General features: G+C 38.3%; 1 protein-coding gene across 1 annotated transcript in view; it reads left to right on the forward strand.

The window, feature by feature from the left end:
• The first annotated feature begins 3,418 nt into the window (after positions 1-3,418).
• Positions 3,419-25,583, forward strand: part of LOC106090092 (nuclear pore complex protein Nup154) — a 257,128-nt gene continuing 234,963 nt past the window's right edge. Inside the window, exon 1 of the mRNA XM_059360325.1 lies at positions 3,419-3,556. Within this exon, the coding sequence (XP_059216308.1) occupies positions 3,515-3,556 (42 nt within the window). The 5' untranslated portion in view covers positions 3,419-3,514. The remainder of the gene's footprint in view (positions 3,557-25,583) is intronic.

Genomic DNA, 25,583 nt, shown 5'->3' on the forward strand with positions numbered 1-25,583 from the left:
CATCATCCGGTCCCTGTTCGTTAAGCTGTATTGGGTTTCCATTCTCTGTACTGCCTGATATGGCAATGATAGGATCTTAGCCTTCCAAATCTTAAGTAAATGGGCTTCTTGGGAGTAGGTGATGGTACCATCATCGACTCCCTGTTCGTTGGGTTGCATTGAGTCTCCTGCCACTGCGCTGCCTAATGTTTCAATATTAGGATCTCTACCTATCCCAGTATTCCGAATCTCTAAGTCGGTGATGGGTCCGTCGCCCCGTTCCTGTTTGTTAAGCTGTATTGGGTCTCTCGCCACTGCACTGCCTGATATTTTAGTATTAGGATCTTTGCTTCTCCTAGTCTTTCCAATATTGAGAGATGCCGTGATTGTCTCGTTGTCGGCCGCCTGTTTGTTGGCGGTGTTGTGTCAGCTGCCACTGCACGGCCTGATGTCGCAGAATGAAAATTTCTGTCTATTCTAGTCTTCCCAATCATGAAATTTAGATATAGCTCCCATATATATGTATCGCCCGATTTTTGCTTAAATAGCCGTAGTAGCTACAATTTTCAACCGATCTGCACAAAAATTGGCACGGATTGTTTTGCTACTGATCTTAACATATCTGCGAAATTTCATCAAAATCGGTTCAGATATGGATGTAGCACCCATATATATACGCTGTAACAACAATTTTCAAACGATTTGTTTCAAAGTCGGTTCAGATTTAGATATAGATCTCATATGCATATAAATTTATATATTGGCCGAATTTATATTTGTAGGGTAGGTGTAGGGTACTATATAGTCGGCTCCGCCCGACTTTTGCCTTTTCTTACTGGTTTTCGTTTGAAATATAGGGGATGGGTAAATAACGATAGTATCGATATTTATTATTTAAACTTTCGAAAATATCGAATGTTGCGATTATATATAGTTTTCCAGCTCTTATTGAAGTCATATCTGAGTTTGGTGTCGCTGCAAAATTGATAAGACTTTGCAGAATGACTGTTGCTGATGGAGGAACTTCAATTAAAATATGAAGGGGTCTCTCCAAAACTTTCAATACCAAACGATATTTCAGAGAGGGAGACAACTTTCGTGTGATATCTTTAATATCCAGCTGGAAAAGATGATACGAGATGCAGGTGTGAAGTCTGCACACGAACCAGTCAGCATTGATGGAAAATATCGGCGTCGTATGAACCACAAGCTGTATGGTGAAATTAGCATAGTTAAACTTATCGAAATACAACAATTGTGTTAACTAGATCATGTTATCAAAATGAACGAAAAAGCTCCACCGGAGAAGTCAGAAGAAGGTTGACATTGTGGCTGGAAGGAACAAGTGCAGAAAGACATCTCTGAACTAATCACATAATTAAACTCTTCGTTAATTTTCTATAAACTTTTACAATTTATTATGAAACTTACTGTCCCTAATACTTTTATGCGCAGTGTATATTGTTGTATAACCCCAATGGCACCTTGTTTTTAAGTTTCGCTTTCTTTTGACGAGAAACGTGTACTCTATGTAAACTCCTCTCTTTACGGTTATAATAAATCTCTTCCCTCGCTCTCTCATTCTCTCGCTGTTATTCTTTAACAACGTGAAATCAAATTTAAATTAGCAAAGATACTTAACGTTTTTCCAAGATCATTCTATTCTGCCCGTGCTCAGATGTAAACAAATGGGAAGATAACAAGTAAAAGCGTGCTAAGTTCGGCCGGGCCGAATCTTATATACCCTCCACCATGGATCGCATTTGTCGAGTTCTTTTCCCGGCATCTCTTCTTAGGCAAAAAAGGATATAAGAAAAGAGTTGCTCTGCTATTAAAACGATATCAAGATATGGACCGGTTCGGACCACAATTAAATTATATGTTGGAGACCTGTGTAAAATTTCAGCCAATTCGTATAAGAATTGCGCCCATTGGGGCTCACGAAGTAAAATAGAGAGAACGATTTATATGATTTAGACCTAATAAACACGTTTGTTGATGGTCATGAGAGGATCCATCGTACAAAATTTCAGGCATATCGGATAATAATTGCGACCTCTAGGGGTCAAGAAGTCAAGATTCCAGATCGGTTTATATGGCAGCTATATCTGGTTATGAATCGATTTAAACCTCATTTGACACAGTTGTTGAAAGCAAAAATAAAATACGTCATGCAAAATTTTAGCCAAATCGGATAGGAATTGCGCCCTCTAGAAGCTCAAGAAGTCAAATCCCCAGATCTGTTTATATGGCAGCTATATCAGGTTATGAACCGATTTGAACTATACTCGGCACAGTTGTTGGATATCATAGCAAAACACGTCGTGCAAAATTTCATTCTGATCGGATAAGAATTGCGCACTCTAGAGGCTCAAGAAGTCAAGACCCAAGATCGGTTTATATGGCAGCTTTATCAGGTTATGTACCGATTTGAACCATACTTAACACAGTTGTTGGATATTATAACAAAACACGTCGTGCAAAATTTCATTCTGATCGGATAAGAATTGCGCACTCTAGAGGCTCAAGAAGTCAAGACCCAAGATAGGTTTATATGGCAGCTATATCAGGTTATGTACCGATTTGAACCATACTTGGCACAGTTGTTGGATATTATAACAAAACACGTCGTGCAAAATTTCATTCTGATCGGATAAGAATTGCACACTCTAGAGGCTCAAGAAGTCAAGACCCAAGATCGGTTTATATGGCAGCTATATCAAAACATGGACCGATATGGCCCATTTGCAATACCAACCGACCTACACTAATAAGAAGTATTTGTGCAAAATTTCAAGCGGCTAGCTATACTCCTTCGGAAGTTAGCGTGCTTTCGACAGACAGACGGACGGACGGACGGACGGACGGACAGACGGACGGACATGGCTAGATCGACATAAAATGTCACGACGATCAAGAATATATATACTTTATGGGGTCTCAGACGAATATTTCGAGTAGTTACAAACAGAATGACGAAATTAGTATACCCCCCATCTTATGGTGGAGGGTATAAAAAATAAGGCTCACGTATGGCTAACAAGAAAATGCCATTAAACAACAAACAACGAGGGTGATAAAAACAAAAAATAGCAAAAACAAAAATATATAAAGGTTCGCACCAAATCCCGAGGGGTATGTGGGAGGAGGGTAGAATGTCGAAGTGAGTGGAGGAAAGAAGTACAAAATAACACAACTAAATTCACAAAACCCTGGCCTTCTGCTCTGAGATTTTCGTGGCAATGGCACAGTTTCCCTTTCAAAGCGGTTCAAGGCGGTTCGGGGTTTTGATCCATGGCCAACTTATCGTATAACCTTCAGATTGATGACGATCAGCTGATCATATACAGTTCCGCGCGTTTAGATAGACCAATGGATGATATATTCTCCGTTAGCATGATGGTATTGGCATGGTTTCTTTTAATTGCGGGCTTTTCGTTTGGTTTTTGCAATCAATGTGTGCGTAATGGTTGTGTGCTATACAAATGGACATGCTGTGGTATGGCTGGTAGCCGAGGGGAAACTGAACTGAGTGATGTGGACACTGACAGTATATCAACTATACGAACGGTTAGAAGTAAGTAAACAATTTAAATAAAGATAATGGAGCAACAGCAAGTCTTTTTATGCGGAGAGAGAAAAGAATTTTTTATGGCAAGTGACAAATATTTAGCATAATTTTAGGCCCTGAGCTTAAGTTTGTCAAACTAGTTGTACAATATATTTGCAAGAAGAGAATTTTTGTTAACTCCTCAATTATTATACCCTCCACCATAGGATGGAAATAAACTAATTTCGTCATTCTGTTTGTAACTCCTCGAAAATTTCGTCTCAGACCCCATAAAGTACATATATTCTTGATCGTCATGACATTTTATGTCGATCTAGCCATGTCCATCCGTCCGTCCGGCTGTCTGTCCGGCACGCTAACTTCCGAAGGAGTAGAGCTAGCCGCTTGAAATTTTGCACAAATACTTCTTATAGGTGTAGGTTGGGTTTGTTACTGGTCCATATCGGTTCATGTTTTGATATAGCTGCCATATAAACTTATTCTAGATCTTTACTTCTTTAGCCACTAGAGGACGCAATTCTTATACGATTTGGCCATCACCGAAGGATGGGGGTATATTCATTCTGCCATTCCGTTTGCAACACATCGAAATATCCATTTCCGCCCCTATAAAGGTTATATATTCTTGATCAGCGTAAAAATCTAAGACGATCTAGCCATTTCCGTCCGTCTGTCTGTTGAAATCACGCTACAGTCTTGAAAAATAGAGATATTGAGCTGAAAATTTACACACATTTTTTTTTGTTTGTCCATAAGCAGGTTAAGATCGAAGATGGGCCATATCGGACTATATCTTGATATAGCCCCCATATTGACGATCCGCCGATTTAGGGTCTTAGGCCCATAAAAGCCATATTTATTATCCGATTTAGCTGAAATTTTGGACAGTGAGTTGTGTTAGGCCCTTCGACATCCTCCGTTAATTTGGCTCAGATCGGTCCAGATTTGGATATAGCTGTCATATAGACCGATCGTCAGATTTAGGATCTGAGGCTCATAAAAGCCACATTTATTATCCGATTTTGCTGAAATTCGGGACAGTGAGTTGTGTTAGGCCCTTCGGCATCCTCCGTTAATTTGGCTCAGATCGGTCCATATTTGGATATAGCTGCCATATAGACCGATCTCTTGATTTAAGGGTATTTTCCCATAAAAGGCGCATTTATTGTCCGATGTCGCCGAAATTTGGGACAGTGAGTTATATTTGGCCCTTCGACATCCTTCGTCAATTTGGCTCAGATCGGTCCAGATTTGGATACAGCTGTCATATAGACCGATCCTCCGATTGAGGGTCTTAGGCCCATACAAGGCGCATTTATTGTCCGATGTCGGCAAAATTTGGTACATTGAGTTAGGTTGAATTCCTTGACATAGTTCTACATTATGGCACAGATCGGTCAAGATTTGGATATTGCTGCCATATAGACCGATCTCTCGTTTTTAGGTTTTGGGGCCAGAAAAAGCGCATTTATTGTCCGATGTCGCCGCAATGTGGGACAGTGATTTGTGTTGGGCCCTTCGACATCCTTTTTCAATTTCACTCAGATCGATCAAGATTTGGATATAGCTGCCATGTTGTATATGGTTCAGATCGGTTTATTTTTAGATATAGCTACTAAAAAGACCAATATTTTGTTATACATAATTGAACATTGACTTGTACTTATTAGTATTTGGTCCAAATCGGATCATATTTCGATATAACTGCTGTTGGACAAAAGGTATGCAAATTTCACCGGATTTTGATGAAAAGTGATTTACATATATACCCGAGGTGGTGGGTATCCAAAGTTCGGCCCGGCCGAACTTAACGCCTTTTTATTTGTTTTTTATTTTTTTCAAACAAAGTTGTTGTTTTCAAAATTATTTTTATCTGTGCAGAAAGAGCTCCACTTTAGATTCTCATTTCTTTGAGAACATATCTGAACTAGCGGATGTGAACATTCGCAGGTTATTAGGCTTTTTAAAGCGATCTGGATGCTTCAACCGAAGGAACTAGAAGGCATCTTCCATCGATGGTCGAAAACGTCTAAGTGAGTCTGATGGCAGACTTCCACTTAAACCTAACCTAACCTTGGTCGAAATCTGCTTAGATTTAGATAGCTCCCATACATATGTTCGTCGGATTTTGAGTAATTGTCCGATTGTCACGAAAATTGGCATAAGTAATCAATCTACCCAATATGGCCAATATTGGACAGCAAACGACCCACAAAAAGAAGTTTATATACAAAATTTGTTTTCCCTATCATTCTCGTTGGCGCTACCCAGGGTTTGCCGCTTGGATGTGGCAATCACGTTTTTATGCCCTCAGGAGTATATTCAATGAGTGCACCCTTTACACCTGCGATGTGATGTCTTCATACTCATCATAGTCCTCCTCTTCATCCTACATTTTGGATAAGAATGAAAATTGGAAAAAACCACGAAATTTATTGTTTTCATTTCATTTGGTACCCATGTTGCCTAGGGTTAAAGGGGGTCCAAAATCCATAAGATCCCACAGATCCTTCCTAGAACCTATTTTTTGTTTTTACATATTCGTTGTCTACTCGCTCATATCTATCTTTTGATACCCGTATTGCTAGGTTGGGTATCACCCCCATTCTTAAGTGGTGGGTATAAAATATAGCATTTTAAGTGCCTGGTGTCGAATCTGGAGTCTGAGTCGGAGTAGAGTAATTTACCTGTAGTCGAAGTTGGGTCGAAGTCGGAGTCGAGTCAAAATTGCTAGACTCCGCAGTCCTGACGAAACTTAGCCAGGCTATTAATCAGTAAAACTAGTACAACCGTGCTAAGTTCGGCCGGGCCGAATGTTATATACCCTCAACTTGGGATATCAGCTTATAAGGCAGCTATAACATGTTATGAACCGATTTAGATCATACTCGGCTCAGTTGTTGATGAACAAACCAAAATACTTCATGCATTCAGCGAAATCGAATAAGAATTGCGTTCTCTCGAAGCTCAAGAAGTCTATATCAGGTTATGAACCAATTAAGACCATACTCGGCACAGTTGTTAAAAGTCATATCAAAACACCACATGCATTTTCAGCCAAATCGGAAGTGCGCCCTCGAGAAGCTCAAGAAGTCAAATCGAGAGATCAGTTTATATGGCAGCTATTGGGTTGCCCAAAAGGTAATTGCGGATTTTTTAAAAGAAAGTAAATGCATTTTTAATAAAACTTAGAATGAACTTTAATCAAATAAACTTTTTTTTACACTTTTTTTCTAAAGCAAGCTAAAAGTAACAGCTGATAACTGACAGAAGAAAGAATGCAATTACAGAGTCACAAGCCGTTGAAAAAATTTGTCAACGCAATACCAATATATTAAAACATGGACTGGTTTGACCTATTTACAATCCGAACCGACCTACACTAATAAGAAGTATTTGTGCAAAATTTCAAGCGCCTAGCTTTACTCCTTCAAATGTTAGTGTGCTTTCGACAGACACACGGACGGACGGACATGGCTAGATCGACTTAAAATGACATGACGATCAAGAATACATATACTTTATGGGGCCTCAGACGCATATTTCGAGGTGTCATAAACGGAATGAAGAAATTAGCATCCCCTATCCTACGGTGGAGGGTATGGAGTGAAGTATACAATATAGCACATATTACGCTACTTTTGGCTTTAATAAGATTTATATCATAAACCATAACTTAAAATGTTTATCTCTTCGATTATAGCTAATCGACAATAAGCGTCATTTGTATGCCAGATTTTCGTGATATTATACACTATAACTTAAAATGTTTGTATCTCCTCAGTTGAAGTTCATCTTCTGTAAGAATCATTAGCTGTTACCTGCAATAAATAAGGATATCTAAAATCTTAAGAATTCATGTTAAGAAAATCATTTGTAAAAATGTTAAACTTCTGAAAAATTTGCTACGCGCTTAATGTAACTTAAAATTACTGTATATCCTCCATTTTTATACCCTCCACCATAAGATGGGGGGTATACTAATTTCGTCATTCTGATTGTAACTACTCGAAATATTCGTCTGAGACCCCATAAAGTATATATATTCTTGATCGTCGTGAAATTTTATGTCGATCTAGCCATGTCCGACCGTCTGTCCGTCCGTCCGTCCGTCCATCCGTCTGCCTGTCGAAAGCACGCTAACTTCCGAAGGAGTAAAGCTAGCCGCTTGAAATTTTGCACAAATACTTCTTATTAGTGTAGGTCGGTTGGTATTGTAAATGGGCCATATCGGTTCATGTTTTGATATAGCTGCCATATAAACCGATCATGGATCTTGACTTCTTGAGCCTCTAGAGTGCGCAATTCTTATCCGATTGGGATGAAATTTTGCACGACGTGTTTTGTTATGATATCCAACAACTGTGCCAAGTATGGTTCAAATCGGTTCATAACCTGATATAGCTGCCATATAAACCGATCTTGGGTCTTGACTTCTTGAGCCTCTATAGTGCGCAATTCTTATCCGATTGGAATGAAATTTTGCACGACGTGTTTTGTTATGATATCCAACAACTGTGCCAAGTATGGTTCAAATCGGTTCATAACCTGATATAGCTGCCATATAAACCGATCTGGGGTCTTGACTTCTTGAGCCTCTAGAGTGCGCAATTCTTACCCGATTGAAATGAAATTTTGCACGACGTGTTTTGTTACGATATCCAACAACTGTGCCAAGTATGGTTCAAATCGGTCCATAACTATATATAGCTGTCATATAAACCGATCTTGGGTCTTGACTTCTTGAGCCTCTAGAGGGCGCAATTCTTATCCAATCAGCAATCAAGACACGTAGTATTTTGTTATGATATCCAACAACTGTGCCAAATATGGTTCAAATCGGTTCATAACCTGATATAGCTGTCATATAAACAGATCTGGGGACTTGACTTCTTGAGCTTCTAGAGGGCTCAATTTCTATCCGATTTGGCTGAAATTTCGCAAGACATTTTTTATACCCACCACCGAAGGATGGGGGTATATTCATTTTTATACCCACCACCGAAGGATGGGGGTATATTCATTTTGTCATTCCGTTTGCAACACATCGAAATATCCATTTCCGACCCTATAAAGTATATATATTCTTGATCAGCGTGAAAATCTAAGACGATCTAGACATGTCCGTCCGTCTGTCCGTCTGTCTGTTGAAATCACGCTACAGCCTTTAAAAATAGAGATATTGAGCTGAAATTTTGCACAGATTCTTTTTTTGTCCATAAGCAGGTTAAGTTCGAAAATGGGCTATATCGGACTATATCTTGATATAGCCCCCATATAGACCGATCCTCCGATTTAGGGTCTTAGGCCCATAAAAGCCACATTTATTATCCGATTTTGCTGAAATTTTGGACAGTGAGTTGTGTTAGGCCTTTCAACTTCCTCTGTTAATTTGGCCCAGATCGGTTAACATTTGGATATAGCTGCCATATAGACCGATCCTCCGATTTAGGGTCTAAGGCCCATAAAAGCCACATTTATTATTCGATTTTGCTGAAATTTTGGACAGTGAGTTGTGTTAAGCCTCTCGACTTCCTCTGTTATTTTGGTCTACATCGGTTCAGATTTGGATATAGCTGCCATATAGACCGATCCTCCGGTTTAGGGTCTTAGGCCCACAAAAGCCACATTTATTATCCGATTTTGATGAAATTCGGGACAATGAATTGTGTAAGGCCCATCGACATCCTATGTTAATTTGGCTCAGATCGGTTCAGATTTGAATATAGCTGCCATATAGACCGATCCTCCGATTTATGGTGTTAGGTCCATAAAAGCCACATTTATTGTCCGATTTTGCTGAAGTTTGGGACAGTGAGTTGTCTTAGGCCCTTCGACATCTTTCCTCAATTTGATCCAGATCGGTTCAGATTTGAATATAGCTGCCATATAGACCGATTTCTTGACTTATGGTTTTGGGCCCATAAAATGCTCATTTATTGTCCGATGTCGCCGAAATTTAGGACAGTGAGTTAAGTTAAGCCCCTTGACATACTTCTGCAATATCGCACAGATCGGCCCAGAGTTGGATATAGCTGCCATATAGACCGATATCTAGATTTTAGGTTTTGGGGCCATAAAAGACGCATTTATTGTCTAATGTCGCTGAAATTTGAGACAGTGAGTTTGGTTAGGCTCTTCGACGTTCTTCTTCAATTTGGCGCAGATCGGTCCAGATTTCAATATAGCTGTCATATAGACCGATCTCTCGATCTAAGGTTTTGGGCCCATAAAAGAGCCATTTATTGTCCGAAATTTGGGACAGTGTTTTGTGTTACGCTCTTCGACACTTTTATGCAACTTGACCCAAATCGGTCCAGATTTGGATATAGCTACCATGTAGACCGATATCTCGATTTAAAGTCTTGGCCCCATAAAAGGCGCATTTATAATCCGTTTTCACTGAAATTTGACACAGTGACTTATGTAAGGCTTTTCGACATCCGTGTCGTATATGGTTCAGATCGGTCTATTTTAGATATTGCTAGTGTACTTATTAGTATTTGGTCCAAATCGGAACATAATTTGATATAACTAATAATGGACATAAGGTATGAAATTTTCACCGAAATTTGATAAAAGGAGGTTTACATGTATACCCAAGGTGGTGGGTATCCAAAGTTCGGCCCGGCCGAACTTAACGCCTTTTTACTTGTTATTGTTGCTTTCAACAGCTATGTCAAATAAAGTACAAGTCGGTTCATAACCTGATATAGCTGCCATATAAACCGATCTGGGATCTTGACTTCTTGAGCCTCTAGAGGTCGCAATTATTATCCGATTTGCCTGAAATTTTGTACGACGGATTCTCTCATGACCATTAACATACGTGTTTATAAATCGTTCTCTCTATTTTACTTCGTGAGCCCCAATGGGCGCAATTCTTATACGAATTGGTTGAAATTTTACACAGGTCTCCAACATATAATTTAATTGTGGTCCGAACCGGACCATATCTTGATATCGTTTTAATAGCAGAGCAACTCTTTTCTTATATCCTTTTTTGCCTAAGAAGAGATGCCGGGAAAAGAACTCGACAAATGCGATCGATGGTGGAGGGTATATAAGATTCGGCCCGGCCGAACTTAGCACGCTTTTACTTGTTTTGTATTGTTTTATAAAATCAAACCTTTTGGTAAATAAAGCTTTTAATCGAGGCTTTGGCAAAGTATGCTTTATTAATAAAGCAAGGTATACAAAGTTACTATGTTTCTTCTTTTTAGTTTTTAAATATTCCTGTATTTTTTGAAATTTCCTGTTGCCTAAGTTTATTTATTCTCTTTTTTTTTGCCTCAGTAACTTAGTATGGCAAATTAACAATTTGTTTGATGTCAAATGCCACAATTTATTTCTCCCTATTTTCTTGTTTTACCATTTGGTTTTCCACAAAGTCTAAACGAAATTTTTCTCCATAAACTCAAGTGTTTTATGGTTTAAGCATATGCTACTCATGCCACACTCATTTGGCTTTGGTTTCAACAAATGGCAAATTGTTGCCGACAAGTTTGGTAGCTCTTTCCAAACTGTCGTTGCCCCTCCCGACAAAAAAAAAACTTAGTACAAGAAAAATTACAAATTGCGGTAAATTTTGTGCAAAGTTGGCCATAAGCCAAATATGCTTCAACTATGTACATCTACAATACGTTGTCAAGAAGAAAATTGTCGAAAAGAAACTATCAAAAGTAGTTTAGTAGAGTTTGAAATAGGCCTAATTTAATGTACGCTTGGACAAGTAGACGAGTATAGTTGGTTTGCGGACAAAATCCATTTACCATACATAATCATCAAGAGTCCTTAAAATGAAAGGACGAACGGTTGAAGACCTATACTAACTATTTTAAAAATAATGGATTTAAGGCTTTGGGGGACTTAAGCGAAATAAAAACTGTTAGGGGAAAAAATGAATTTTGAAATCTCTATAATACATTAAAAAAAAAACAATTTAAAGCGCTCAAAGTTCGGCCGGGCCGAATCTTGGGAACCCACCTACATAGATTCTGCTAAAATTTTATACAAAATACATGTAGTTGAAGGGCATAATTTTATTCTACATAACAAACTTCTGTCAAACCAGCAAAGATTAAAGCCTCTAGGAACCGAACATGGATGATCGTGAGACCGGGAGCTATATTAGGTTATAGACCGATTTGAACTGTACTTAGCACAGTTGTTGGAAGTCCTAACAGAACACAATGTGCAAAATTTCAGTTAAATCGAACAAAAATTGCGGCTTCCAGAAGCTAAAGATATAGACCGTGCTTGGCACAATTGTTGGAAGTCATAACGGAACACTACGAGCTCAATGTTAGCCAATTCGTACAAAAATTGAGGCTATCAGGGGCTCAATAAGTCAAATCCTGTGATCGGTTTATATGGGAGCTATATCTAAATCTGAACCAACGACCTACATCAATATTAAGTAAAGGGTGATTTTTTTGAGGTTAGGATTTTCATGCATTAGTATTTGACAGATCACGTGGGATTTCAGACATGGTGTCGAAGAGAAAGATGCTCAGTATGCTTTGACATTTCATCATGAATAGACTTACTAACGAGCAACGCTTGCAAATCATTGAATTTTATTACCAAAATCAGTGTTCGGTTCGAAATGTGTTCATTCACCGTAACGTTGCGTCCAACAGCATCTTTGAAAAAATACGGTCCAATGATTCCACCAGCGTACAAACCACACCAAACAGTGCATTTTTCGGGATGCATGGGCAGTTCTTGAACGGCTTCTGGTTGCTCTTCACTCCAAATGCGGCAATTTTGCTTATTTACGTAGCCATTCAACTAGAAATGAGCCTCATCGCTGAACAAAATTTGTCAAAATTTGAACACATTTCGAACCGAACACTGATTTTGGTAATAAAATTCAATGATTTGCAAGCGTTGCTCGTTAGTAAGTCTATTCATGATGAAATGTCAAAGCATACTGAGCATCTTTCTCTTTGACACCATGTCTGAAATCGCAAGTGATCTGTCAAATACTAATGCATGAAAATCCTAACCTCAAAAAAATCACCCTTTATCTTTGCAAAATTTCAAGCGGCTAGCTTTACGCGTTCGACCGCTATCGTGATTTCGATAGACGTACGGACGGACATGGCTAGATCGACTCAGAATGTCGAGACTATTAAGAATATATACTTTTTGGGGTCTTAGACGAATATTTCGAGGTGTTACAAACGGATTGACTAGATTAATATACCCCCATCCTATGGCGGTGGGAATAAAAGGTATAATAAGGATGAGGCACTCATCTGTTCTAGGCAACGTTAGCAAAGCGGTAGACCTCTTCAAGTTTTGATTGGGCCACGCAAGCTTGGAGCATTCACAATCCTAATTTCTGGCCACCGTGGCCTTTTGGGTCTTATCTCGAAGAATTATCTAACATTTATTTAGTTCTAAAAAAAATTGGGTTACATTTTTTTAAAGAATTTTTTGTCAAAATTTTATTAAAAAACAAGTAAGAACGTGGTAAGTTCGGGCGGGCCGTATCTTGGGAACCCATCGCTATGGTTTCTGGAACAAAATATCACAAATGAACTTTGTTGAAGGACCCATGTATACTTTACGTACCAAATTTCTGCCAGACTAGACAAAAATTTAATCTTTTAGGGTCATAGAGACTAATCGAAAGATCAGTTTATATGGAAGCTGTATCAGGTTATAGGCCGTACTTCATACGGCAATCGAAAGTACTAACAATATACACCGCGCAAAATTTCAGCCAAACCGTACAGAAGTTTTTGCGCTAAATTTAGACCACTAGGAGCAAAAGAAATGAAAACCGGAGGTCGGTTTATGTGGGAGAGGCCTCTAAAGGCTTAACAACTCAAAACCGGAGATCGGTTAATATGGGAGCTATATCAGGTTATAGACCTATTAGAATCATACTTAGAGCAGAAGTCTTTACGACAAACTTCAGCCAAATCGGATGAAAATCAAGGCCAATACGGGCTCAAGAAGTCAAAACCGGAGATCGGTCTATATGGGGAGTATATCAAGTCATAGACCTATTAGGATCTTACTTAGCACGGATGTTGAGAGTAAGAGCAGAAGTCTTTGTGCCAAATTTCAGCAAAATCAGAAGAAAATTGAGGCCTCTAGGGGCTCAAGACGTTAAAACCGGAGATCGGTTTATATGGAGGCTATGTCAGGTTATAGACCTATCAAATTCGGAAATCGGTATATATAGGGCTATAACAGGTATAAACCTATTAAAAACATACATAGCACGGATGTTGAGAGTCAGAACAGAAGTCTTTATGTCAAAGTTCAGCCAAATCTGAAAAAAAAAATTGGCGTCCCTAGGGGTTCAAGAAGCCAAAACCGGCGATCGATTTATGTGGGGGCAATATCCAAATCTGAACCAATATCGCCCATTTGCAATCGGCTTCGAACTACATCAATAAGAAATGCAAATGCAAATTAGCCCATGAACATTATATTAACAGACAGGAGATAACTTTTCACAAATCACTAAGTGCTGTCCGATTTAAGTTTAAACTCATGATAAAGGGCCTCCTTTTTATAGCGAGTCCAAACGAAATCAGAGTTGCACTAATCACTGATTTGGACAGATAGTGTACTCAATATTTTGTTGTTGGGCAACAACCACAACCTGTAAATAAGTATATCTTGGTCTGTATGTTGGCAATTGCGTCGCGAATGTTGTTTTTGAGGTGTGCTATGGTCCGTGGTCCGTGTTGTTGACTCAGCCAGAAAAGTGAAAGTGAGCCTCGTTACTGGAAAAAACTACCGCGTTTAAGGCAGGTTTTTAATCCTCCTTAAATCCTTAAACTCCAATAGCAGCTGCGTGTTTGCGAGCCGAGCGCAAGGGAAAAAGCAATTCTGATGGTCCATTGATATTAATTTCTGTGTTTAGCGACACTTCCAAATCTCAGGCATTTCAAAGCAAGCGCGGAAGGCAAATTGCGGGGCAACAAGTGAGTGACCGTTAGAAAAGAAAGATGGCCTGCTGCACATTTCAAAGGAAAAAAAACTTTGTTAACGTCTCCGTTTTATAGACAAATGATCCAAGTTTTAGTTTTTTTTTTACAAATTTGTTCACGGTAGAAGAAGAGAACGATAGATGCCTACTACATGTAGATACAATGGTCGTCAGAAAGGGGACTGTAATTAAAACGAACTGGTACCGCAAGCCAACTGCTTCGGGGCGTTTAATAAATTCCTATTCATGCCATCCCAAGAACATGATAAATAATACAGCGAGCAATTTTATCCAACGAGTTTTCGAAATAATTGATAAAGAATTTCACCAAAAAAATAAAAATGTTATAAAGACGATTTTACGGCAAAATTCATTTCCGCAAAATGTCATAGAAAACCTTAAGTACAAACAAATGATAAACGACCTACCGCGTACAAGTCAATAAGATATATACCAGCAATATCAGAAAGCATGAAACTGAAATCTTAAATTTACGACAAAGAAAAATATAATCTAGCGCAAAAACCGCCAAACACACTACGGACTTTGTTCTCAAACAAAAAAAGTAAAATGGACATATCGAATCGAACGGTATCTACAAAATTAACTGGAACAACGAAAAACAAACTAAAACCAAGGTTAGCGGGACATAAATCGGATTTAAAATTAAGACACCACAATTAGACTCAAAAGACAGCATTAGCGAGCCACTGAGAGAAGAGAAAACACATGCCTAACCTGGATAATGCAGAGATATTACAAAGAGAGGGCAACTATAGCAAGCGTTTTACATTAGAAATGCTGAACGGATTTGCATGAAATGTTTACTGATGGTGCATAATGATCCCGTGGTGAAAATAGGGTACTACATTTTTCGATATCCCCCCTTTCACTAATTTTCAGAAACGCCATGTCCCAGAGATGGGTGGTGTGATTTAAGCGAAATTTTCTGTGCTATTTTATAGTAACCTAAAAATAAAAATAAAAACACCAATCACGACAATATGGGACCCAAATGAAAGGAATTTGCAAGTAGAATAAAAATCTGATACCCGAATGTGGGACCAAGTGTTTGGGGGACCACCCCAAGCCCCAAAACACCCCTAAATAGGACATATTTACCCACGATGGTAATATAGGACTCAAATGAAAGGTATTTGCGAGTAGAATACAAATCTGATATCCAAATGTGGGACCTAGTTTCTGAGGGTCCACTTTTCCCCAAAACACCTCCCCCAAACAGGACTTATTTACTGACCATGGTAATATGGGGCAGCCTATCTCTAAAAACATCACACAAAGAGGACAAATTTACTGTCATACCAATATGGGGTTCAAATGAAAGGTCTTTGGGAGTAAAGCACGAATCTGATATCAGTATTCGGGAAAAAGTGTATGCGGCCACCCCGCCCCCATAACACCACCCAAATATGAAGTATTTGCTGACCATTGCAATATGGGGCTCAAATGAGTGGTATTTTAGAGTAGAACTCGAATGTGATATATATCTTTAAGGCCATGTCACTGAGTGGCTGCCCATCCCCAAAACCGGGCATGTTTGCCGAATATGGAAATATAGGGCTCTAATGAAAATTATTTGGGAGTAGACCACGAATCTGATATCAACATTCGGGACCAACTGTCTAGGATATGTCCCACCACCATAACAACCCCCAAATAGGACGCATTTGCTCATCAAGACTATTTGGGTATTCAAGACAGCGGAGCTCGATATTGATAGTTTTTAAGGTCCATACAGTAAACCGGGCATATTTGCCGACTTTTGCACTTTTGACTTTTAAATGAAAGGTATTTGAGATTCGAAAACTAATTTGATATCCAATTTCGAGGCCAATGGCAATATGGCGTTCAAATAATTGATATAAAGATATATGAGCAAACAGCACGATGCCGATATATTTTCTAGGCTAAGCATTTCGAGGATCACCCCACTCCCTAAAACACCCTTAATTCGGCATATTTTCCGGCCATATCAATGTGTATCTCAAATGAAAGGTATTGGGGAGTAGAGCACTAAATTGATACCTACTTTCGGGACCGATTTTCTGGAGGTCTACCCCTTTTCCAAAATACCCCACGAACAGGAATTATTTACTAACCATAGCAATATAGGGCTCAAATAAAGTTATATGGGAGTAAAACACCAATCTGATATTAAATGTGGGACCCTGTATTTGGGGCACCGCCCCGTCTACAAAACACCCCCCAAAGGGTAAACATATACCGACAGTGGCAATATGTGGCTCAAATGATAGGTATTTGAAATTAAAAAATATTTTTGAAAACTAATTTTGGGGCAAAGGGTTTGGGGGACGCTTCATCCTTTAAACTCCCCTGAAACCAATGGCAATATGGGGTTTAAATAAATGGTATTTCAGAGAAGAGCATGATGCTGATATTTTTTTAGGGCCAAGTGTCTGGGAGACTACCTCACCCCAGAAAACACCCATAAATCGGTAAACGTACGTATCGATCATGGCAACATTTCTGAAAATTAGGGTAAGGGGAGGGTCCGCCCCCTTTCAGATATCAAAAAATTTAGTACCCTATTTTCACCACGGGATCATTATGCACCATTTGTGAAAATGTCAAGAAAATCGGTTCAACCGGTTCTGAGTCTATAAGGAACACACAAACAAACAAACCTACAAATATATACAAATTGATTTTTATATATAAGATTTTGTCAAAACTCAGTTCTTATTATTCTCCACACTCAACCAAATTTGTTTTTCAAAACAGCAAAAATGTTTGCTTAAATAGCAGTTTTTGTCTGCTGAAAATGGGAAAGCAAACATTACTGCAAACATATGGCTGCTGTATTAGTAATTAGTAGACAAATTCTGCTGCTTCAAATACACAAGTATGCTGAAAAAAAATTGTATACTACAATACTTTTTATGCTTGTCTGTTACTTGTTTTGATTACTTTAGGCATTTTTTAGAATTAGAATATCCAGTCAATTATCAGTGTTACAAGCTTAGGCAAAAATTGCCTAAATGAGAAAACACTTTACTCATAACATCGAAGAAGGCTGTCGGTAATGATTTCTGGGCTGGTAAGAGCCTAATATTTACATGCCTAGTGTATCATACCCGCCCGTCTATCCTTCCCATAGTTCCCGGGCATGTTAATTGTCCTATTTATAATTAGATTTTTAGCATTAATGCTTATGTGAAATCCACGCATGCGGACATATCAACCACCAATCGCATGCGAGTCAGTTTTCTGTGCTATGTCTACTCAAACAATTCCAATTCTCATACCCACGCCAACCTTGTGCAGGTTTGTAACATCCTCTATTCGTTTTTATACCCACCACCGAAGGATGTGGGTATATTCATTTTGTCATTCCGTTTGCAACACATCGAAATATCCATTTCCGACCCTATAAAGTATATATATTCTTGATCAGCGTAAAAATCTAAGACGATCTAGACATGTCCGTCCGTCTGTCTGCTGAAATCACGCTACAGTCTTTAAAAATAGAGATATTGAGCTGAAATTTTGCACAGATTCTTTTTTTGTCCATAAGCAGGTTAAGTTCGAAGACGGGCTATATCGGACTATATCTTGATATAGCCCCCATATAGACCAATCCGCCGATTTAGGGTCTTAGGCCCATAAAAGCCAAATTTATTATCCGATTTTGCTGAAATTTGGGACAGTGAGTTGTGTTAGGCCCTTCGACATCCTTCGTTAATTTGGACCAGATCGGTATAGATTTGGATATAGCTGCCATATAGACCGATCCTCCGATTTAGGGTCTAAGGCCCATAAAAGCCACATTTATTATCCGATTTCGCTGAAATTTGGGACAGGGATTTGTGTTAGGCCCTTCGACTTCCTTCGTTAATTTGGACCAGATCGGTACAGATTTGGATATAGCTGCCATATAGACCGTTCCTCCGATTTAGGGTCTTAGGCCCACAAAAGCCAAATTTATTATCCGATTTTGATGAAATTCGGGACAGTGAATTGTGTTAGGCCCTTCGACTTCCTTCGTTAATTTGGACCAGATCGGTCCAGATTTGGATATAGCTGCAATATAGACCGATCCTCCGATTTAGGGTCTTAAGCCCTTAAAAGCCACATATATTATCCGATTTTGCTGAAATTTGGGACAGTGAGTTGTGTTAGGCCCTTCGGTATCCTCCGTCAATTTGGCCGAGATCGGTCCAGATTTGGATATAGCTGCCATATAGACTGATCCTACGATTAAGGGTCCTAGGCCCATAAAAGCCACATTTATTATCCGATTTTGTTGAAATTTGGGACAGTGAGTTGTGATAAGCCCTTCGACATCCTTTGTTAATTAGGCCCAGATCGGTTCAGATTTGGATATAGCTGCCATATAGACCAATCCCCCGATGTAGGGTCTTAGGCCCATAAAAGGCGCATTTATTGTCCGATGTCACCGAAATTTGGGACAGTGAGTTAAGTTAAACCACTTGACATACTTCTGCATTATGTCACAGATCGATACAGATTTGGATATAGCTGCCATATAGACCGATCTCTTGGTTTTAGGTTTTGGGGCCATAAAAAGCGCATTTATTGTCCGATGTCGCCGCAAATTGGGACAGTGAGTTGTGTTAGGCCCTTCTATATCCTTCTTCAACTTCACTCAGATCGGTCCAGATTTGAATATAGCTGCAATATAGACCGATCTCTCGATTTAATGTTCTAGGCCGAATCTGTCTGTCCCGATGTTGCCGAAATTTGGGACAGAGAGTTAAGTTACGCCGCTTCACATATTTCTGTCATTTGGTCTAGATCGATCAAGATTTGCATATAGTTGCCTTATAGACCGATATCTCGATTTAAGGTCTTGGCCCCAAAAAAGGGGCATTTATAATCCGATTTAACTGAAATTTAACACATGGACTTACGTTTTCGACATCCATATTGCATATGATTCAGATCGGTTTACTTTTAGATATAGATTTGGATATAGCTGCCATATAGACCGATATCAAGGTTTTAGGTTTTGGGGACATAAAAGACGCATTTATTGTCTGATGTCGCTGAAATTTGAAACAGTGAGTTTAGTTAGGCTCTTCGACGTCCTTCTTCAATTTTGCCCAGATCGGTCTAGATTTGAATATAGCTGCCATATAGACCGATCTCTCGATTTAAGGTTTTGGGCCCATAAAAGAGACATTTATTGTCCAATTTCGCTTAAATTTGGGACAGTGCTTTAAGTTAGGCTTTTCGACATTTTTATGCAACTTGGCCCAAATCGGTTTAGATTTGGATATAGCTGCCATGTAGACCGATATCGCGATTTAAAGTCTTGGCCCCATAAAATTCGCATTTATAATCCGATATCACTGAAATTTGACAAAGTCTTATGTTAGGCTTTTCGACATCCGTGTCGTATATGGTTCAGATCGGTTTATTTTTAGATATATCTACTGTACTTATTATAGTATTTGGTCCAAATCGGAACATATTTTAATATAACTGATATGGGACATAAATTATGAATTTTTCACCGAATTTTGATGAAAGGCGGTTTACATATATACCCGAGGTGGTGGGTATCCAAAGTTCGGCCCGGCCGAACTTAATGCCTTTTTACTTGTTAATTTTAAAAATATTTGTTATAAAATTTTTTTCTACATTCTACATTCACCATAGGATGGGGGTATCTGAGACCCTGCCGAAAGCAAGCTAACTTTCGAAGGAGTAAAGCTAGGTACTTGAAATTTTACATAAATACTTCTTGTTGGTGCTTCCTTGTGCGGTCCTTGTTTTTGATTAGCTGCCATATAAACCGATATCGCATCTAGACTTCTTGAGAATATAGAGATCGCAATTCTTATCCGATTTGGCTGAAATTTTGCACCAAGTGTTTTATTGTGACTTTAAACAACTCTGCCAAGTATGGTTCAAATAATATAAACCGATATCGGATCTTGACTTCGTGAGGGCGCAATTATTGTCCGATTTTGCTGACATTTTGCATGAAGTTTTTTGATTTAACCATTAACAACTGTGCCAAGTATAACTGATATAACTCCCATATAAACCGATTTCGGATCTTGACTTCTTGACCTGCTAGAGGGCGCAATTATTATCCGATTTAAAATTGAAATTTTGCATGAAGTGTTTTTGGTTTGATGGTCAACAACTGCGCCATGTATGGCCCAAATCTATTCACAACCTTATATAGCTCCAATGTAAACCAATCTCCAGATTATACATCTTGGGCTTCAAAGAGAGCAATTCTTATCTGAATTGGCTAAAATATCGCACAACGACTTATTCTATGACCTTTAGCATATGTGTTCTATATGGCCTAAATCGGTCCATATACTGATATCCATAGCTCCCATATAAACAGATCTCCCAATTTTATTTCTTGAGCCACTATAGGGCGAAATTCTAATTTGATTTGGCTGAAATTTTGCACAATGAATTCCACTTTGGTCTCGAACAGCCAAACCAAGTATGGCCCTAATCACTTCATAACTTGGTATAGCAGAAATAGCATAGCAATTCTTATCCATTATTCTTTGTTATACCCACCACCGTAGGATAGGGGGTACATTAATTTAGTCATTCCGTTTGCAACACATCGAAATATCAATTTCCGACCCTACAAAGTATATATCTAAATGATGTCTAAATGTAGTCCGATCTGTGTCTGTCCTTCCGTCTGTTGTAAACACTCTACAGCCTTCAAAAATTGAGATATTGATCTGAAATTTGGCACAGATACGTCTTTTTGATGCACGCTGGTCTTTTTGATGCACGGACAATATTTGGATATAGCTGCTATGTAAACCGATCTGTCGATAAAGGGTCTAATGCCCATAAATGCTTTATTTTTTATCTGATTTCGCTGAAATTTGAAACAGTGAGTACCTTAAGGCTTCCCGACATCTGACCCAAATATGGTTATCAGATCGGACTATATTTAGATATAGCTGCCATATATACCGATCTGCCGATAAAGGGTCTGAAGCCCATAAAAGCTTTATTTTTTATCCGATTTCGCTGAAATTTGAAACAATGGGTAGATTTAGGTCTCCTGACATCCGTCCCAAATATGATTCGGATCAGACTGTATTTAGATGTAGATGTCACATAGACGGATATGCCGATTAAGAGTCTGAAGCTCATAAAAGCTTTATTTATTACCCGATTTTGTTGAAATTTGGAAAAAAAAAATTCAGCAGTGACTTATATTTAGTAGACCACTCAATGACCGAATTTTGGGTGCATAAGTTATCCAATTTTCACCGGATTGCGACGAAAGGGAGTTTACATATATACCCGAGGTGGTGGATATCCAAAGTTCGGCCCGGCCGAACATAATGCCTTTTTACTTGTTTTTCTATAAAGAGATATTTGCCAAAGAACTTGTTTTACCTCGTATTTATAAAAATTAAATTTTTGTAAAAAGTTTTATTTTATAAAAAAAATTGTGAAAAATAAGTATATTGCTGCTATCAAAAATATTGCCCAAAATTTGTTTGCATAGAAAGTTTTGTTATTTTTTTTTTTTTTATTTAAATTTTTGCTCTTTAGAAACCCCAATGTTCTCGCAAACAATGTTTGCCAATTTTTATTGCATCGAAGTTTATGGCTTAAAAATGCCTTTCCAATATTTGGTATTTCTTTATTGTTGTTTGCCTAGAAACCAATAAAAAATATTTATTAGCTTTTCTTATACAAAGAAGTCCAAAGTTTAATAAGTTACATTTTGAAGTGGTTTTCTTTGAAAACCACAAAAAAATTCAAAATATGCGAATACTAAATAATTCTGATTGATTGCAGTTCAATGAACTGAAGCTAATGCAAAACAACCAATAAGCCTTAATATATGCAGCAAAGAATTTTAATAATTTGTTGCCTAAAACTATACCGCATTTGCTGCTAAGTCAACCACAAATAATACAAAGGATTTATTGTGTTCTGTAGAAGATTAAGGATTTAAGCACAATTCAATAAGCTGCTTTGTGGGTTTCTGTTTTGTGTTAGGCAACACTTTATGTTAATAATGATGAAAATCAAACCATAGCCTAAAAAAATTATTTGCATACACGTGCTGGGGAGTTTGGTCTTTGCCACAAAAAAAAAACCTGAGAAATTGAATATCTCAAGTTTACGCTCTACAACTTCATTTTAGCCTTTTGTTTGTACTTTATGCCTCCTTAATATACGCTTTACATTTTGTCCTTGTTCGAGAACACAACCTTGGACAACCTTTTGGAGAGTCATTAACATATTTCGGCCTAATGTCTGATGTCAAACAAAATATCCAAACATTTTTTCGCTTTTTAAATATTTAATAAAGTAAGGCAATAAAAGTTGTTTTCCAACGAAATATTATCTCCTAAAAGCAGGCAGCACAAGTAAAACAGAAGTATGCCGACCATTTGCAGACTTTAATTTCCCTATTGAGGCTGCTGAACAGACATTGTTGTAAGGTAAGCTAAAGAGCCAAAGGATGTCGGTCGTCTTTGTACTCCTGCCTCGAATATTTTCGTACATGGGGACATTAGTGATGGAATGAAGACAAATGATGCCACAGCAAATATTGTCAATTTGGTGTACAACTCACGTTTGTTGATCAATTTAAAAGCCTGTAAAATTGTGCATAATTTAGTAATTTATACTTACGATTCCCTTGCACCTACAGCACGCGAATATGCCGCCTTCAAGTATGGCAAGATTTCCAATTCCCCCTTGGACGTAGCTGTCTGTCTAATGTTCTCAACCATTAAGCGTCTGTTGCGAACATTTTCGCTTCGTCGTTTTCCTTGAGCCAAGGAATATATTTTTCTTGTTGTCGTTGGTGTTGGGAACTAATTTAAATTCATGACCAGCAATTGGCATCAATTCAGATGTTTTGCGTAAAAAAAAACATTCAGCGAAAGAGGATAAGGCAGAAGAGTAAGTAGAGTGGCAAACTTGAATGGAAATAAATTTAACCCAGAGAGCTCAAGGATTTACTTGTTAGATGGAGCGAGATATAGAACTTAGTCTTCATAAAAAGAGAAGTAAATAAATTCAATTGAAAATGTTTTGAATAAAAAACAAACTTTAAAACGCCTAAATGTAAGGCTTTACAATGGGAAACCAACCTTAACTATTAACAATTGCTTAGCATACTTTAAGGGATTTTCTAAGATTAAAGCATAGTTTAGGGCCTCATATGAAACACCTTCTCTTAGCTTTCTAGCCAAATTTGTGGTGCATATTTTAATTATGGTGCAAATTATGCAAACTTTCGTTTAAGCCACCTCCTCTGTCTTTGTAAATGTTCCAGGAAGTATTTCTTCTTATGAAAATTCATAAGATAAAGTTTTTTATGCTTTTACGGCAAAATTATGTTTTAGAATCTTTTAACTATTTACCGTTGAACTTTTGTCTGTTGCATAGTTTTGGACAAATATTTTCTTCTCATAAAGCGGAGAGAGAGAGAAAGACACAAGTTAAATGCATACATTTAGGTGTTAAAGATAAAAAAAAACAAAGTTGCGCCACATATGTAGGATTCCTAGAATAATGAGATTTCCCTTAGATGATAGCAATATGCACAATTTAGTAGGGGGAGGTTGAGAAACTTTTTGCATAGCCCCAAGAAATGTTTAAGGATTATTTTTCTTGGTAAATTACGTTTAAGAAATAAGAACGATACAATCGTATGAAAATGTAACAAAAGATAGGCCCTTTAAGAACAAAAATTTCCAATAAATAGCAAATTTTGCCAAGAGATTTTCCTGAATTAGTTTTAAAACTCGCCACACAATTTTTCCAAGTTGAAATTTTTTGAAAATAATTCTGTACACAAAACTTAACATAATCAGTGTTAAGGTGTTTTCCCATGAGTATGTAAAATTTTGGTCCAGAGGCTGATCCATGGCGGTTGAAATTTGGTCAAATCGAGCATGTCAAAATTTAAACATTGCCTAATGTACAATAAGTTTCATGTACATATATCTATATCACCTTTCAAAAGTTCTAAAGTGGAAAAATTTTACTACAATATATTGAGAAATATCCGAAGACAGGCGATCCCTCCATCCATACCTTAATTTTCAAAAACTGAAGATATATTCATCCATTTAAGCGAAATCTTGTGTCTTAATCCTTGAAACACAAACTTAAAAAAAGTTAAGGGGTATCAAATGAAAGGCATTTGAAATATGAAATTATGAAATTATAGCAAACTTTTGATATACAAATTTGCCCAAAAGTTTCTGGGGAGCCAGCTCACCCAAAGAGAAACACGGGGCAACGCCCCACCCAAACAGACATGTTTTCCGACTTGAACTATATGGGTATCGAATGAAAGGAACTGGAAAATAAATTAAAAATCTGATATAAGAACTTCGCCACTACTTCGCCTAAAAGCAACAAGGAAAGGAACTTGCAAGTAGGGGACGAAAATTTAGTCGCAGGTGTCTGGGGAGCCGCATCACAACCAAAAATGACTCCAAAGCGGCATGTAGGACGACCGAGACATTATGGTTGTTGTAGTTGCTGTAGCAGTTTGTTGAGTTCTATCTTTCGTCCGCCTAATTCTGTTGACTATCCAGATCCAGGAACTCGGCGGCTAAGAAGGGGTGCGTCCAGAGGGATCTGGGTCTGAGTCGAGAGGGTCTAGCAGGGCAAATAATCAGGTGACGTGTGGTCCCTAGTCACAATCGAAACATACATTCTGCTCGTTGGCATCAATCCTTGCTCTGTAGGAGTTGAGGCGGCTGAATCGATCGGATCTGATTTGATACGTCGCTTGATCTAGAAGTTCTCTCTTTTGGCGGTGAACCTCACGGTCTCGATCATGTAGATCTACCCTAAGGTGGTGGATACTTATCTACAAGGTGATGATTTTGATGGTCTCAGCGATAACTGCCCAGAAGGTATTGCTTAAACAGCATGTAGTTATGTCTTCTTAGGGGTAGGAGGTGGTCCACGCGAGAACTGAGGAGACAGCCCGTCACAGTTGGAAGAGCGGCTTTCTGACAGATCTGAATGTTATTCCACTGCGTGTAACAGAACTGACGAGACTATAGTGGGGCTGCATAGGTTACCACC

The sequence above is a fragment of the Stomoxys calcitrans genome, chromosome 1, assembly GCF_963082655.1.
Source record: "Stomoxys calcitrans chromosome 1, idStoCalc2.1, whole genome shotgun sequence".
NCBI lineage: Eukaryota > Metazoa > Arthropoda > Insecta > Diptera > Muscidae > Stomoxys > Stomoxys calcitrans.